This window comes from Bradysia coprophila, unplaced genomic scaffold, assembly GCF_014529535.1.
Source record: "Bradysia coprophila strain Holo2 unplaced genomic scaffold, BU_Bcop_v1 contig_138, whole genome shotgun sequence".
In the NCBI taxonomy this organism is placed as follows: domain Eukaryota; kingdom Metazoa; phylum Arthropoda; class Insecta; order Diptera; family Sciaridae; genus Bradysia; species Bradysia coprophila.
Genome location: NW_023503409.1, coordinates 5,545,288 through 5,561,679, shown reverse-complemented (window position 1 = coordinate 5,561,679; position 16,392 = coordinate 5,545,288). Strand labels below are relative to the sequence as shown.

Here is a 16,392-nt window from a genome sequence, read left to right as displayed (position 1 = left end):
GCAGACCGACACAAACACATTATTTTGACGTAACGATCGTTTTTAGTTATATCAGTGATAATTAGTCGAACGACTTTTTTGTTCGTTGTAGAGATAAAACATTTTGTAAGTACTGGGTCATTCCAACTTTAATCACACCATTCTCCCTCAGTACAGAATTCAGACGGTAAACATTTTGAATTGCAAATTTATTAGTAGAATGTGATGTCATCGTTACTATAAATAACGATGACGTTCAATCAAGCACGTTTTCAGTTTTTCTGAGCTCTGAACGATTTTCCTATATTGCCAACCAAATTGTTACGTTCAGGTCTCTTAAAATTTCGAATAGTTTTTTTTTCGCTTTCATTCTGTCTCGAAGCGAAGCTCAACTGTCTAAATTTTCTTATTGCTACACAATTGTCAAGTATGTACAGACACACCACAAGTTATTGTCTGTGCTATTTTTGATCTAATGCCAAAAAACGATTGAAGCTCTCGATACAATTTGTGGCGCGTGTCAGTTATAAACGTAAACAAAACACAGATCTTATTGTTTATTTATGTAAGCAATTAAAACATTTAAATATGATGCCGTCCAAGCGAAATATTTATTCGTATTCGCTTCCTCTATGAGTTCTACCTACTGCTGGCTATACGAAGATGAAAAAAAAACTCTATTCGAATCGTGCGGAAACATCTTGTATTCGAAATTTGTTCTTTGCGAACATCGTGTGATGTTAGTGAATTTTACACTTAATATTTCGTACGAGAATTCATTCGGATTATATAATAATGAATTTTATAGAATAAAATTAGCCAGACATGTCACTTACGTTTTAGCGTTGAGTGGGCTTGTCTTGATAAATTTATATTAAATACATTGGTTAAATGGGTCATTGGTCATTTTGCATGAGTCATTTGTATCCAGCAAATAGATTCGCAACCATCGAAACTTTAAACTTTTTGCGGCTGTGTCGGTTGAAACGAGGAAGATTTGAAAATGTTTAGTTCTGCTACTATTTCTAGAGGTTCTTTTGCCTTCAGAAAGTAGGAGCGGAAATAATGCAGTTTTGACAGTGACTTTAAGGACGTCTTACTGAACCAATTAAAATCTGCTCTGAAAATTAGGTTCTGTTTTGTGAACCCAAACATTTAAAAACGAGCCGTCAGAACAGTCGGAGCGTTTGCTGCGACTGAGCCCCGTACGAACCCGTACATCTATTGCGCACGGGACCCTAGTGCGTCTGTCACCCTAGTTGAAGTCAAATTATTATGAAATGTGTACATCTTACAAATTGCGCATAGCGCAATTACGAAGCCCCGTACGACGTTCCTTTCAAATGTAACACAAATTTCAAGTTGACCTAAAATTTTAATTTATTGAGAGGCCTAAGGCCTAGTTACGGCCTTAGTCCAAGGACCCAAATTTTAATTTTTTTTTCAACAACATTCTATTCGATGTTCAATTACCTTTTAAATGAAACAAAAATTAGGAAAATCGGATCAAATTTACTCGAGTTATATGCAAAATACACTTAGGGCCGAGGAGCGGCCTCAGTCCAAGGACCTAATTTTCAAACATTTTTCTATTCGGTATTCAATTACCTTTCATATAAGACAAAAACTAGCAAAATTGGATGAGATTTACTCGATTTATATGCAAAATACACTTAGGGCCGAGGAGCGGCCTCAGTCCAAGGACCCAAATTTCAAACATTTTTCTCACCACATTCTATTCGGTATTCAATTACCTTTCATATAAGACAAAAACTAGCAAAATTGGATGAGATTTACTCGATTTATATGCAAAATACACATAGGGCCGAGAAGCGGCCTCAGTCCAAGGACCCTAATTTAAAACGTTCTTCGCCACATTATATTCAGGCTTCGATTACCTTTCAAATAAAACAAAAATCACGAAAAAAGGATGAAATTTACTCGAGTTATATGCAAAATACACTTAGGGCCGAGTAGCCTTTCACTTCTAGGGCCCTAACTCACGGGCCATTCACCCGATTTTAATAACCTTTTTTTTCCTGGATCGGTATCAACATTACCTATCTTTTGCCGTCTCATTTACATTTCCAACGTTTTTTTTGCCGTAAATATCCCCAAAAGACCTTAAAGCAATTAGGCGGCCCTAACTCACGAAGGGCCGACCTAAATATGCCCATCTTCGAACTTAGCCTCACTATTTTGACTATCTTTCAGGGAAAAAAAAATTTTGAAATCAGATTTGATTTACTTAAGATATCGACGTGACGGACAAACGGACAGACGGACAGAAGGACAGACGGACAGACAAAATATTTATTGCGGATTCGTCATCTATGAACATAGGCAAACACTTTGCCCTTACCGTCTGCTTCGAATTCCATCAATTACATACGGCATCGTAATCCTATAAGCCCCTTTGTACTTCGTACGGGGCTAAAAATTGAGGGTCTCATTTCTCCTTGTACGGAGTCTGAAAATGACTTGAGGTTATTACGCTGCAACAACACTTCGATACACAATGTGACGAATGTAAGTTCTTACAAACATTAAATATTAATCAGGTTTACGGTTCGGTTACTCTGTGTTTGCAAAGGCACAATATAGAACTAAAAATGCCGCCTGGCGCGAATTGAATTACTCGTTTTATACATAGAAAGTAAATGATAATTCAAACGAAGTAAAAGATTTTTCGTCAGTCTGTAGAAAATACTTAGATCAAAAGAAGTAATAGATTCGACTCACTCATGGCGACCGAAAAAATCGAATAATACTTGCAAAAATATAGATAATGACCAGTGAGACCTTTTTCATATGGCTATGATGTGCTTGAGGCGTTGCGGAAATGATAACAATAAAATAAAACTCTTTGTAGCCACTTAAATTTGGCAAATATCCTGAACTTTCCATTGTTATTGATTAATGTTCAGTTTTAACCTCATGAACATTCGTCCTAGTTATTTTTACAGGATGTTTTGTATATTATGCCCGATGGTTGTGTTAATCTTTGGCCATTTCTCAGACTATGCTATCTCAATATCTCATGCAACAGACACTTTCAATCAGGCTGGTGTATTTTGAGCTGAGGTACAGTTTTATTCGCTTGGAAAATATATTCATTTTCCATTCTTTATTCTCCTCTTTGAATAAACTTACAAAATACGACTACGTCATATAGCGATTGTATAAATTTAGTTGAATTCAAGCTGCAGCTTCTTTTGAACGTGATGTTCAAGAAAGTTCGTTTTGATTGTACTCTGTGCTTTACTACAAAAGAAAATGTTTGACGTCAGTAATCGACATCCTTTTCATTACGTAAAATCGTTTTGTACAAAAATAAGCACAAATAAAACGAAATCCCACACGTCGTATTTCGTTAGATAACATTTCTTTTTTGCAGTGATATCAAGTAGCGCACATTATTTTGTGTACAACAACACTCATCGGTATAATAAGATGTGGAGACGGGTGGATATTTTAGATATCGGTATATTCTTATAATACGCACGTCATAGTGTTATTCTAAAAATCCGGCTCAGTTGTTACATATATATAGGGTTAACCTTTCGCAAATGGTTGTAGCATTTTTTGTTAACTTGCATAGCGAATCCACGATTAATTATGGCTGGTCTGGTCGTTATAATAGAATATAAATTAATGAAGAACAGGATTTTATTTCTGTTGTATCGAAATGCTTAATCAACAGATCTATAAATGTTCTAATTACATTTATGTCTGTCGTCTGTGAATGGTTTATGACATTTTATTGGCACTTTCACCTTTCAAAAACGAGCCCTTGGTAGCTATGGTAGGCCAATTAACTTACATTTACCCCATATTCTATGTGAAGCTTGCGTTGGCTGTAACCTGCCTCTGCTCCTTTTCGATGGGAAAAGACAAATAATTTTTGAAGCAACACCAAAAAATGCTACCTCTGCTATATAAGTAGTACGTTTTGTTGGTCAAAAACTATTGTAGTTGTGTACAATCCTCTTACGTAACATCTGGATTGGATCTCAACCTTGTTGCAAAACATAAATTTGTGCAGATTCCATGTGAGGTGCTCGATAAATAGGTAGGTAATAATTGTTATACACCACAATTTAAATTGAAACAAAACAACGTGAAAACCGAGACTATATTCCATTATTTATAGCCAAATGCCTTCATTTCCGTCATCAACCCAAATCACGTGCTGTATTGAATAAACAATTATTTTTCGCACAATATTCAGTGAATTACATAAGATTTTGTTAGGTGCTTAGCTCACCCATTGATTCGTTATGTTGGCTTATTGTCCATTGCTTTAATAATTACACCTATTGAGAGTCTGTTATACAATCAGGCATTTTCAAAGAAATAGCTAGACGCCTTTTCTCATTGAGTGTTACATTTTCCATTCTTAAAGTTGTACAAAAACCATGGAAAATAATTCTTCATCGTAATTTTCAACTTAATTTTAAATTTAAACAAAAAACGCTCGAATCTGTCTTGTTTGGGTTTGAGTTTTTATTATGTTTGATAATAAAAACGAGTTTATTTCATAAGGAGTCACGTAGCAGTGTAAGTCGGTGCGGTTGCACGTTTTGAAACAATACAAACTTCTTGAACATCTGCACAGAAGTTTGCCAGAAGTTGTTGGATTTGAAAATAATTTGCATGAAAATCAACATCTCAACATCCGAAGTGGATGGTACTCTGTTCCCCTATATTTTGAACGAAATGAACTCCAAAATTTAACAAGTTGAACTCGCCTTACCGTCTTATAAATGTCCTGCGTTTATGATCATTAAATCGGTTATGTCTTTTGTTTTGAGAGAGTATCATCGAATGTTTGGAACAAATTAGAGCTGAAAATTTAAAATGGAAAGTTCGAAGAATATACTGCCGTGTTGAACCAGCCCCATTAAGTTCACTGCAATTCATCGTTTATTATTGCCATCGTCGATAACAGATGGACAAATCGATTAATAAAAAAATTCGAATGTTGTTATCGAATTCTTGTAGATTCCTCAGAATAACGATATCGGCTTAGTAGGAAAATTCTTTGGGAAAACAACTATTTTTTGTTCATGCAACGATGCAGACAGTTCTTTCGAAGTTTTCCAATTATAAAAATTATTTTTCTATTTTCTCAGTTAATCAATATGTTTCTTGTTACTTGATCTTTTTTTAATGTAAAGCAATTACAGTATGGATACCACACCAATTGTATCTATAAATAAGAACTTACGTTTTTCATTTCTCATTCTTTCCTCTTCTTTTCTTTTAATTGATGATATATTAAACAAGCACTAATTCTATTCTGTTCTGCGTTCAGATAAATTAGCCGTAGCATTAACTTAATGTGATTTTTAAAGTCAACAAACTATTCGCTCTCTCAAAAAAATTGAAGAACAAATTTAAAGAAAAGTAGAATAATAACACATAACCATAACAATTATAATTATATCACCTAACCATTTATCTTTTGATAGTAAATTATGATTATTTTCTTAAACAAAAATATTTATACATTCTGATGTGTGAAAATGGTCGAAATTATAATTTATGTTTGGGTTTGCGTTAGCATAAAATGTATTAATATCGCCTCGGTTTCGTTTTAAAAATAATTAGTGACTCTGATACACTGACGACGATATTAAAATCGTTCAAATTAAGTTACATAATATCGTCATTGCAGTAAATATTTCAGACCAACAGTATTTACTTCGCCAAAACATTTTTTCCCCTACTCATACTGTGCTAGCTTCTCATGCGAAATCATACGATGCGATATAACATAAATAATGCTAAGTTAACGAGTACAAAATAGCAAACGAGTAAAAAAAAAACTTTCCTAAACAAACTGGAATTGATTTTCATGATTCTTGTACCGTAGCCAAGTAAATAAAATAAAATTTGGGTGAAAAGAATATTTTCTAGGTCACATAAACATGAAAACAGTCGCTGTTGTTTTTAGTTACATAATTTTTCAAATATTTTCCACTGCTCTAGATGACGGCTGCGTTTAATTGGGTCATTGTCTTTTATTGTTTGAAGTATGTATGCTCCTTACTAGTCCACATGTTCACAATCAACGCATTATTCTATATAGGTCGTTTCGTTTTAATAATTCAACAGCAGCCGTTCAACGAAATAACTCCTTTGCGAATACCAGTAAAAATCGATTGGACAGGAAGAGCATACTTTACCTATATATAGGCCAAGTCGTATTACTAAATTATTATTCCCTACAAGTACGGTTATTGCATTTGAAGCTCCATACCAGCCATAAACTTTACGAATAGAATTTTAAACAACATGTACGGATAGGCTACGTGTTCTCGAAAACATTATTTACAGTTCGCTTCCATATAAATGTTAAGCTCTGTTTTGGGAAAATGCAGAGGAAAATTCAGTCAGGAACGTATACGTTTAACCTTTTATCTAAATTTATATAGCAAATTAGTAGACAAGAAAAATAAAATGCAAAAATTGTCGCAAACAACGTCGTATGTTGCAAAAGACACTTAAGTTTTTGTATTTTATTTTTAGACGAGCCGCGTATTGTAGACTATTGATGACATTACGTTTCAACTGACTAGACGAAAACAACACAGTTACAAGTCATATTAATGTTGATATTCGTAATCTCACTTCATTTTGCAGTGGAATTGCTCGGAAACGATATTTTTCATTGAATTTATTGCCAGAATTACTTGATCATTTCCGCAAAATGGCTTGATAAATTTCAGATAGAATCGAATTCATGGCACTGTAAGTACTCTTCTGCAATTTTAATTGAAACATTTATAACATATTAGCAAGAAAATTCCAAATGCAAGTGTGGAATAAAAGCAGTTATAAAAACCGTAATGTTTATTCAATCACTGATTCAAACGGAATGAATATATTAATTATCAATTAGAATTTATGATAGCTTAGTTCAACAGTTTAAAGTATACGAATGTTTGAAATCAAATCTTTTACTTCAAGTGTTTTAGTATTTATCTCATAATGTAAGACAATGTTAACCGGAGGACATCGCTCATTTCTGTTCTTGCTGTCGATAGCAGATAGCAGATACAACAATTTTTTCCAAGCGTTTTTCCCCGTCTGATTAAAGACTCAGCCCAAACAAAATGCTAAAACAAAGGGTGTGACAATGTCTTATCGACCGGAAAATAATTTGCTTAATCTTTTGAAATATAATTTATATTGCGCCCACGCGCACATCTTGTACAGTGCTTCATAATTGCATAATTTAATTATTTTCGAAGATTGAAATAAATTTGTTTTTTCGAGGATTTAAACTCTTACAAATTTTGTACAATTGTGTCAATTTTCCAAGTTTCGATATGAGATTACAATAAATATTTTCATTGTTTGAATGATTTTTTTGAGATTTACATAATTGCAGAGCGATTACAAATAAACAATAAAATGTTCGGTCTACCAATATCTTAGTAAAGTAATGTTTAATAAAATTTTAAATGCTTACGTAATTATGAAAATGCTAATCTGTTAAAGCTCTATTGTTATCCAACAATATTACTCATTTAAACACGTTTAAGCGTTAGCTGGGGCGATGTACGTATAACACATATCAAGTGCTATAATAAAATGTTAGTTAATAGCGTTCCCCGGTGTTTTCTGCCTACAATTATGCGATTATCAATATAAAACTCCAAAAACATCGTATACACTTTACACATGATTATTGTGAAGATTAAGATTTTTAGTTTTTTTTCTTTCGCTTATTCTTCAAATTAAAATTTGCCTTACGTAACTTTTTATATTTGCACGTTTTAGTTTAGATTAAAAATAATGGAATTACAACCGGCTGCGGCTGTCGAATTAAAATGCAAATAGTTTTGATTAACCTTGAATTTAAAATCGTGTGATATTTGAACGATGAAAGAGATTTCCTTGTTGTGTGATTTTTTCTTGTTCGAGAATAAACTAAAATTACTATTAAATCACGACACTAATTTCCGCATATAGAATTTAATGATTTGTGACTAAAGTCCAAATTGTTAATTGAATGTGCCGATTAATGCATAATCCTCTCCTCAGTTTCATAATGCACATTTTTATCATATGTACTAGCTGATTACTTAAACTCGGATAATATAATCAATATGATTATTCGTCCAATCTCCATTTGTTGTGTGGTTAACAAAATCCACACCACATCACACGTGCTTTCATAAACTTGATTCGAAATAAAGTATCTCAATGTTTGCAAGCGGCATAATGAACATTTTGCCTGCATACGTCACAGAGTTCCATGATTTGAACATAATATTCTCAATGTGAGCTATTTCTTTTTAAGCTCTGAGAATAAAGAGCTAAGTGGATGTTAGAACGTGAATCTTAACTCATTGAGGTTGTGTTAGTGTTAACATTTTACTTGAGTATGTGTGGGTTACAATACTCAAGCAGAATTCCAACTTAAATACGTTTACGATTATTGAAAAGAGACATCATGTTGTGTTTGAGGTTTGAATGAATAAAACATGCAAGCAACAACACTGTTAACCTATTTCAATGAAAATCTTGTACACAAAGCTTTATCTAACTTAGTTGATAATACCGGATAAAGCTTCATTTTGAGTAGAACACATTTCGTGACATCTATGTACAGTGTCACTTAACATTGCAGATTTACTTTTTGAATTTGAGTTTCAATTGGCGGTTTACAAAATAATTATTGACAAAGACTCGAATACGACAAGTTATAGACCAACACAACTAAAAGCGTATGAAGAACTTCTTCCAAGTTTTTTACTACGACTTATCATCTGTTGACGACAACGAAGACCGAATTAACAACGGCCTCTAGCTAACGTCATTTATACATGTTCTAACGAATAAAAAAGTTCATTTTAATCTGTAAATTAAATAAAGTAATAGATTCCATAATTATCCCAGTGAAGAAAGTACTCTAGCCACTATATGCCTATCATCATCAAACAGCTATTATTAATGATAATTTAGCATTAGACGATGAATTTAGGCATATGATGTACAAGAATTGAAAAACGTAGCGTCAATGAACGTGGTAATGAACGTGGTAGTAGAAAAAATTTAAATTTTTTTATAATTGAGAAAATTTCACTGTAGTTGATTATGTATATGATGGACAAGGAGGGAAGTTGTAACACGTCACGTTATAAATTTTGATGGTACCAAATTGGAATAATGTTATATGTCCATCCATTAAGCTTTTTACGATGGAAAATAGCAGTCAAACATTTTGTTGAATCAAACGAGTGTTTAAAATCACACAGCCGAGTCGATTTATTTTTACTTTTATTCAAACTAACTAAAATTCATTGTTACACTTCAACAGAACTTGAAGAACCTATTTACCTATGCTTATAATTGGTCTAGGTGTAGTGACGGGATTGACAATAATTGGTCCTCCTGGATTAACTGGTCCGCCTGGATTAACAATGACTGGTCCTCCTGGATTAACTGGTCCGCCTGGATTAACAATGACTGGTCCTCCTGGATTAACTGGTCCGCCTGGATTAACAACGACTGGTCCACCTGGGACAACTCCGCCTGGGTAGTATGGATATTGATAGTACGGATATTGATAGTATGGATATGGGTAATACGGTGCACCATAATACATTCCCGGATAATATCCCGGATAACCTCCGATGAAACCTGGACCAAGTTGGCCTCCGAAGCCACCAAATGAGAATGGTCTAAAGAGGCTTCCAAGCAAGCCAAATAGAAAAGCTAAACATGGTTCAGCTTTGGGATCAGCAACAGGAGATTCAAATGTGACCTTAAAAAGTTTACTTTCCATTAAAACATAAACGATAATAACCAATAAATTAATCCGTTACCTTCGTCAACGCGAATAGAATAATTAAAACAACGAACGTATGACACTTCATCCTAACTAATAAATCAATTAATTGTTGTTGTCAACTTAAAGAATACAGGTAAAGTGATAAGAAAGCGAATTCCGTGGTTACTTTTATAGATTCGACAATGGCTGTTATTGTGAGTCTGCGAAAAAAATGAATGAATTAATCAAGGAAGGGTTTTAACCGTGAAGATAGAACTTCAATTATGGGTTTCATTAAAGTAAACATTTGTTTAAACAAATTGTTCGTAATTCAGTGGCATGTGCGAATTTTAATTTAAATTTTGTTTTTCCATTCGTAGCTCAAAATTATGTGCTCTACTCCAATAACGTAATTTCCCAGAAAAATAGACTTTGAGAATAACCGATTAGATGCGATGATCTGTATTCCGCATTGGTTGAATCTGCACGTTGTTGCTGCTATTCTTGTAAAGGTCGCATCAGTTTAAAGGAAGTTTTTCATATTTGTCTTTCGTGACAATGAATCATCCAAATGGCATAATTGAGGGTATAACGTGACGCAACAGTAAAGATAGTAAAGGTACATGTCACTACTCTTTCCAGCATATTATTGACAGTAAAGACAAAAATAAGCTATGACAGTAGAAGACATAGTCTTATATAACGAAATGGATTTTACGTGCTATTAGGCCCGCTCAGATTCCGGGGATTGTGGGATATTGGGCTAAATAGGCGTTTTTCTGGTCCGGAAGGCTAAAATATTGGACCCATGTTTTTATCAGAATTAAAAAAAATAGTTGGGACATGGGGAGCGAGGCTATTGTACATGCGTCGAAGACTGTACTTTTCATGTTTCAGGCACTGTACATTTCAACGCCCTCAGCATGTAAAAACTCGAAATAAAAATGAAAAGTCTCGTTTTAGTGTGTTTATTAACCTGGGCTTTTGCCACTCGTCAAAATAAAAATTTGGAACCTCGTACGCACAGTGCCTTACGTGCTTGTGGTCGGTCAAAGCACCTAGCAGGGTAATAGAGGTTTTTACACGTCAAATGGAGTAGTTTTTTGATACCAATAATACCATTAGCAGCCTTAATGGTAATTTTCCAATAACATTATGAAAGAAAAAGGTAAAAAAAGGTATGGAAATATTCGCATACTTCGATTAAAGTACTCCTCTATTTTTTTCTATTACCCTGCTAGGTGCTTTGGGTCGGTAAATGCGAAAAATGTTCTCAAAAAATTGCACGTAAAAAATTAAATATTAAAACGAATAAAGTAATAGGACATTATGTATTTGCTGGATAGTTTGTTTATCTTCGGGTGACAAATTTTAAATGGATCAAAATGTTACCTCCGATGCTACTTTCCAAGGAAACTTTTATTCACGACGACGGCTGCCATCTCTGTTTTCGACAACGACAGCAATAATAAACGACAGGCTCTAACTAATGCGGTTTTATATAGCAAAAAGCATGTCCAAAACAAATGAAGTAAAAGATTTCTGAAAACAATATCGGAAAATCTTCGATCAAATGAAGTAATAGATCCAATATTAAAACTGTTTATATGCTTGCCGTCTGTGACAGGTTCAGTATTGCAAACATTTGACGGTGCTAAAATGTAAGAGATTCATTAATTATATTGTGAAACCTCGGCGGTGGTTAAATGGTCAACTGATCTTTAAACGCGAATGATTGAAAAATGTTCGAAAAAAGACCGGACTAAGTACTCTCACTACTAATTTAATTAATTTTACAAGAAACTAGCGTCAGTATCCTCAATTAAGTAGAGTTTGCTGATTTCGTCATAATTTCGTACACGTTTTTCAAAACCTTCACGTTTGCAAGTAATTTGAATAAGCATCTTTCGAGTTTTTTTGTGTGTTCGTAGACAAGTAGTTCGCGTGGAAAATACTCGCATAAAAAACGATTGCTTTTATTGAAATAGTTATTTACGGATCTGTTGTGGACGGTAGATTTTAAGCAATTCCGCGAGTTGTAGCCTGACCGAATTTAGGGCGACAAGAGAATGTGCTCAAAATCTACCGTACACAACAGATGCGTATGCTACTTTTCATGCTGAGGTTCTAAATTGCGAGAAAAAAAAAATCCGAAATGTATGCCCAAGGCATGAAAAAGCATTTGTCGGTTATTTGTTTAACTTCTGTACCTTAACAAGAAGTGCAACTATTGATGTTCCCTTAACAAAATCTTTTACCTCATTAGGGTTAACCTACCACTATTTACGTATGATGATTCTGGTGTTTATTTTCTATGTCGATATAGGAGTATTAAATGCATCGTCTGATTTTAATAAAAAAAAACGAATTTCTATAATTTGAACGTTTATTTCCTTAACCTCATTACAACAATTTTTCAACAATTTAATTTTGTTTATTTTCTAACAAATTTTCTCTTCAAAACACAATTTTCACTTGGGTGGCCTGTTGGACAATTTTCCTTTTCAATTGTCATTCCTTCCTAAACATAATAGAAAAGCTTGAAAAGCCAATTCGACTGAGCATTCAATTTAATTAATTTGTTTTTTCATGTTTTATTCCTTTGTATGGGATTTATGTAGGTCAAAATGGTGGTGTTGATAACAAGTGAAATTTTTTATTACATTTTTCCTTTTTAAAATAAAATTTTCTCTTTTCTCGTGTCGTTTTGTTTTCATAACAGTTTAAATCCAATTTTGTAACAAATTTGTTTTTTCCATCTTCAGTTTGTTAGTAAATTGTTTCTGTATATTAGGCGTAGGCCATTTTAAAAAATTTCACACCAATAGCAATTTAATTAGTTAATTAATGGCTTCTCAAAATGTTTTCAAATTTATTTACTTCTTTTTTTGTCGCAATATATTTGTGTTGGTTTTTTTTATTATCAGGCAGGCACTTCGAAAATTATACATCCAATACAATAACATTTTTATCGTTTTTTTGGTTTTTGTTATAATGTTTCCATTTTTCCCATTTTCTTATAAATCAAAAAAATTCGAAAAATTTGGTTGTTGGTTTTGGAATATAACATCCAGTAATATGTGTGTGTTGTTGTATACTCTGTATAAATTATCAATTTATTTGTGTCTTGGTTTTGGTTTTTTAGTTAATAGCCAAAAATATTCTGGATCGTAATATTTATGTAATATGTTTAACAACAGTTTTTTATATTCAATTGTTTTTTTTGTATAAATATATTCAAATCAAAAGAAAGCGAAGGTTTGATATTCCTGTAGTATTATGTTAGGCATTGAAAATAGTTTTTATTAATCAAAAAAATAATGAAACCAAATCTAGCAGCATTTATGTCAATCAAACTGGTATGAAGGTGGTAAAATTGCAATTACAACTCCAGCAAAACAATTGCTAATCTGCAGCCATACTAATAACAAGGAACGAAATTCACTCATTTCCATGCTGGTAGTGAATCTTTGGTACACAAAGGAACAAATTCGAAAGGGAAAATAAAATAAAAAGTTCTTTGAGATTTTCTCCTTGCATCAATTTGTTGAATTTTATGGATGTCTTTTCATTCCAAAAATAGACCAAAATTTTTTGTAACAAATCAGAAGCGCTAATTTAACACGAACGGATATCATCTGATATCGAAAACGACTTCACGAATAAATGACAAGCTATGACTAATGCATAGCAAAAAAAGTGTTTAAATATTTTGATTTAATAGATTATGAAGTGAATCTCTTGAAAATATTTATATCAAATGAAATGAAGTAATAGATGCGATAGTAAAGCTTTTCTGTGAAAGGTTATTTTGGTTTTATTTAACCGGTGTCTTACTTTTAATGTGCACATGTTGATCATTACTGGCGAAATTGATCTAGCGAAAGTATTTGATTTTGATTTTAACAAATTATTATCCGCATGGCAACAGAAAATATTTCAAATTGGAATAAGATTTAAGAATTTGTTAGAAATAACTTTCGAAAATGATTTGCTTCAAGGTCACTAACAGTGTTGGTACAATACTTGCTGAATTAATCAATAGATTATGAGAGGAAACTAAAGCACTTAGCATAGTAGTACAATATCACTGTCAAATAGAGTAGTTTTTACTCTAATCGCTTGATCGTCAAACAGTGTTAACATGTAAAATTACATGGCACACTGTCATCTCTGTCATGATTTACTAATTCATCTTTTTCTATTACTATGCATGGTACTTCCGAGGAAACCTGACTCCAGTGCAAGACAACTCACATCTCAGCACCATCACCAGATGCAATCTTACACAAGATGACTCAGTTCACTAATGGATTTTAAAAATGTCAATTAGGTTGCAGTAGATACTCTAATGTCTGTCTGAGCACGGAAAAAATTCAACAAAATTTCCATAATAATTATCCGACTTTAAAAATGTTACCTTTTATTAACCATTGTATATAGACTGATGTGCCTTAAAGAGTTACGAATTCCCGTAAATTAAAAATCCTTGTTAGTCAACTCACTAGAAATAAAACTCGTCATATGAATTTATGTTAGCCTTTCCCATGCGACAATCATATCACCAGCTATCACCAATTGATCTCGAGTATAACGTTTAAAATTTGGACAGAACTGGTATATCGATGTTTGATTCAGTAATTTGATAATAATTACCAGCAAAGTGTGCTTAGATCTTGATTTTACTGATGAAATCTGTGGAGGTGATGTCTCTGAAGCTAAAGGCATTGAGCTGGATTTATAAGCATTTATTGCCAATCGAAAATGTGCCCTTTTGTAATTGAACCGGAGCGCGTGTTTGACTTCAAAGTCATCAGCTCTACCAAATTCATCTGTAAAATCAAGATCCGGCCACACTTTGATGGTAATTATTATAAAATTACTTAACCATTGAATGATATAACAGTTCTGTCAATATTTTATACTTTATATTTTATACTCGAGTATAAAAGCTTAAACTCGGGTCGGGAATTGCCTTCTTGTTTATTGCGAGCTTCTTGATTTATTCACACATTTTGCTGGAATAGAATCGACCAAAATTCTTGTCGTCAACAGATGATATGTCCGTCCGTAGAAGGTTTGTGGGATGAAGAAAATAAATAAATAAAAAGAAAACACAAGAAGAAAACATTTGATTCATAAAATTTATATTTACTAATTTCCGATTCAAGTATTTCATCATTTTAAATGATAAAAAATAAAAAATAATAATCTACAACAACAAAAAACAGGGTTCATCAATAAAATTTATAACAAAAAAAAAACTACAATTAAAATAAAGGTAACTAAGAAGAAGATGAAAAATGAAAAATAAAAATAAAAATTGGTTTGTTTTTAAGGAAAAATTTAGTTTTGTGTTTACAAAGTTTTCAATAGTAGTTGTAGCTGTGTGATAAGCTCTTTCTCCCGTCTCCCCTCCATTCTTTCTATCCGTTGTGTTAAATCAGTTTTATTTTATTTACCAAAGTCGTTCAATAAACATTTCAAATTATTTTGCTGTTACTTTTCATCTGCTTTTGTCTACATTTTTTTATAAACTTATTTCGTATTTTTATTGTGTAAAGTGGTGTGTAATTCAATGTTGTTTTTTTATCTGCTAATTACTTTCTTTCAATTTGATTAATTTGTTTGTTTTTTTTTTCAACCTTAAGACAATTATTATGCATGTGGTTTTGTTTGCTAAATATTTTTTTTGTTGTTTGTATTTTAAATTTATTTAATTGAATAAAAAGCAACCATTTTTCGTACTAAAATATTTCATTTTATTTTATGATTTTTTTTAAATATATTTTTTTCAAAAGAAACGTTTAAAAAGGAAAAAAGAAAAAAAGAATTTAAACGAAAAATCAAAAATATCTAAAAACTAATAACAACTAGAGATAATAAAATTTTTTATAAAATTTTCATGTTTTTTATTTTCAATTTTTTTTAATTATTTATTTTATTAACAATTTCGTAAATTTTCCTTAGGTCAAATTTACAATAATAAACAACACCTAACCATTAAAATGAAGAAAAATAAAAAATTAAAACAAAAAAAGAAAAATGAAAAATGATTTCAATGTAAAAACATTTAAACTTCTTTCAAAGAAATAGAGAAAACAAAAACAAAAAGTTCTGTATATCGCTTTATACGTCAATTTTTTGCATATTTAAACAACTGCTCTATGCTATGTGTGTGTGAGTGTGGTTTTCATTATTTTCAATTTAATTTAACAATATTTTTTTACTTTTTTAAATTTTTTTTTTTGTTTAATTTAATAACTTTTTTTTCATTTACTTTTTATTTCATCATGGAACTAAATTAGCGGTAACGAGTTATTTTTCATTCATTTTTTTTTCTTTGAATTATTCATTTGTTTTTCATTTATGTACTTCTTATGTTCTACTAAAACTAAACTAAACTAATCAGGCTACGTAAAACTAACTTTTTTTCAATAATTTTTCTTCTTTTTAATTTTACTATTTATAATGAATCTGCCGATTTGAAAATGAAAATTTATTGGATTTTTTTTCGTCTCCAGAAAAAAGAAAGAAGAAAATGAAGTTGTTGCTACTTGGTTTTCTTGTTGTTGCTCATTTAAGTTATTACAGCTCGATTGAATAAAATTTGTTGCGGTTGCAAT

General features: G+C 32.0%; 1 protein-coding gene across 2 annotated transcripts; it reads right to left on the bottom strand.

Annotated features, from left to right (window-relative positions):
- Positions 1–9,236: 9,236 nt before the first annotated feature.
- On the bottom strand, positions 9,237–9,979 carry LOC119073721 (galectin-3-like). Of its 2 annotated transcripts, XM_037179344.1 has the most exons (3): positions 9,822–9,979; positions 9,514–9,760; positions 9,237–9,471 (listed from the first exon to the last, which is right to left on the bottom strand). In XM_037179344.1, exons 1-3 carry the CDS (start codon positions 9,870–9,872, stop codon positions 9,326–9,328), a joined length of 444 nt encoding a protein of 147 aa, XP_037035239.1. In that variant the 5' UTR covers positions 9,873–9,979; the 3' UTR covers positions 9,237–9,325. The 2 variants fall into 2 exon arrangements, with proteins under 2 accessions (XP_037035239.1, XP_037035238.1); XM_037179343.1 differs by having other exon boundaries at positions 9,237–9,760.
- Between the last annotated feature and the right edge of the window lie 6,413 nt (positions 9,980–16,392).

What these genes read in the sequence shown, in the direction of transcription:
- LOC119073721 (XM_037179343.1), bottom strand. Translation starts at nt 9,872, where the DNA reads ATGAAGTGTCATACGTTCGTTGTTTTAATTATTCTATTCGCGTTGACG. An exon ending in TTCTATTCGCGTTGACGAAG is followed by an intron (nt 9,761 to 9,821) that starts GTAACGGATTAA and finishes AAACTTTTTAAG; the next exon opens with GTCACATTTGAATCTCCTGT.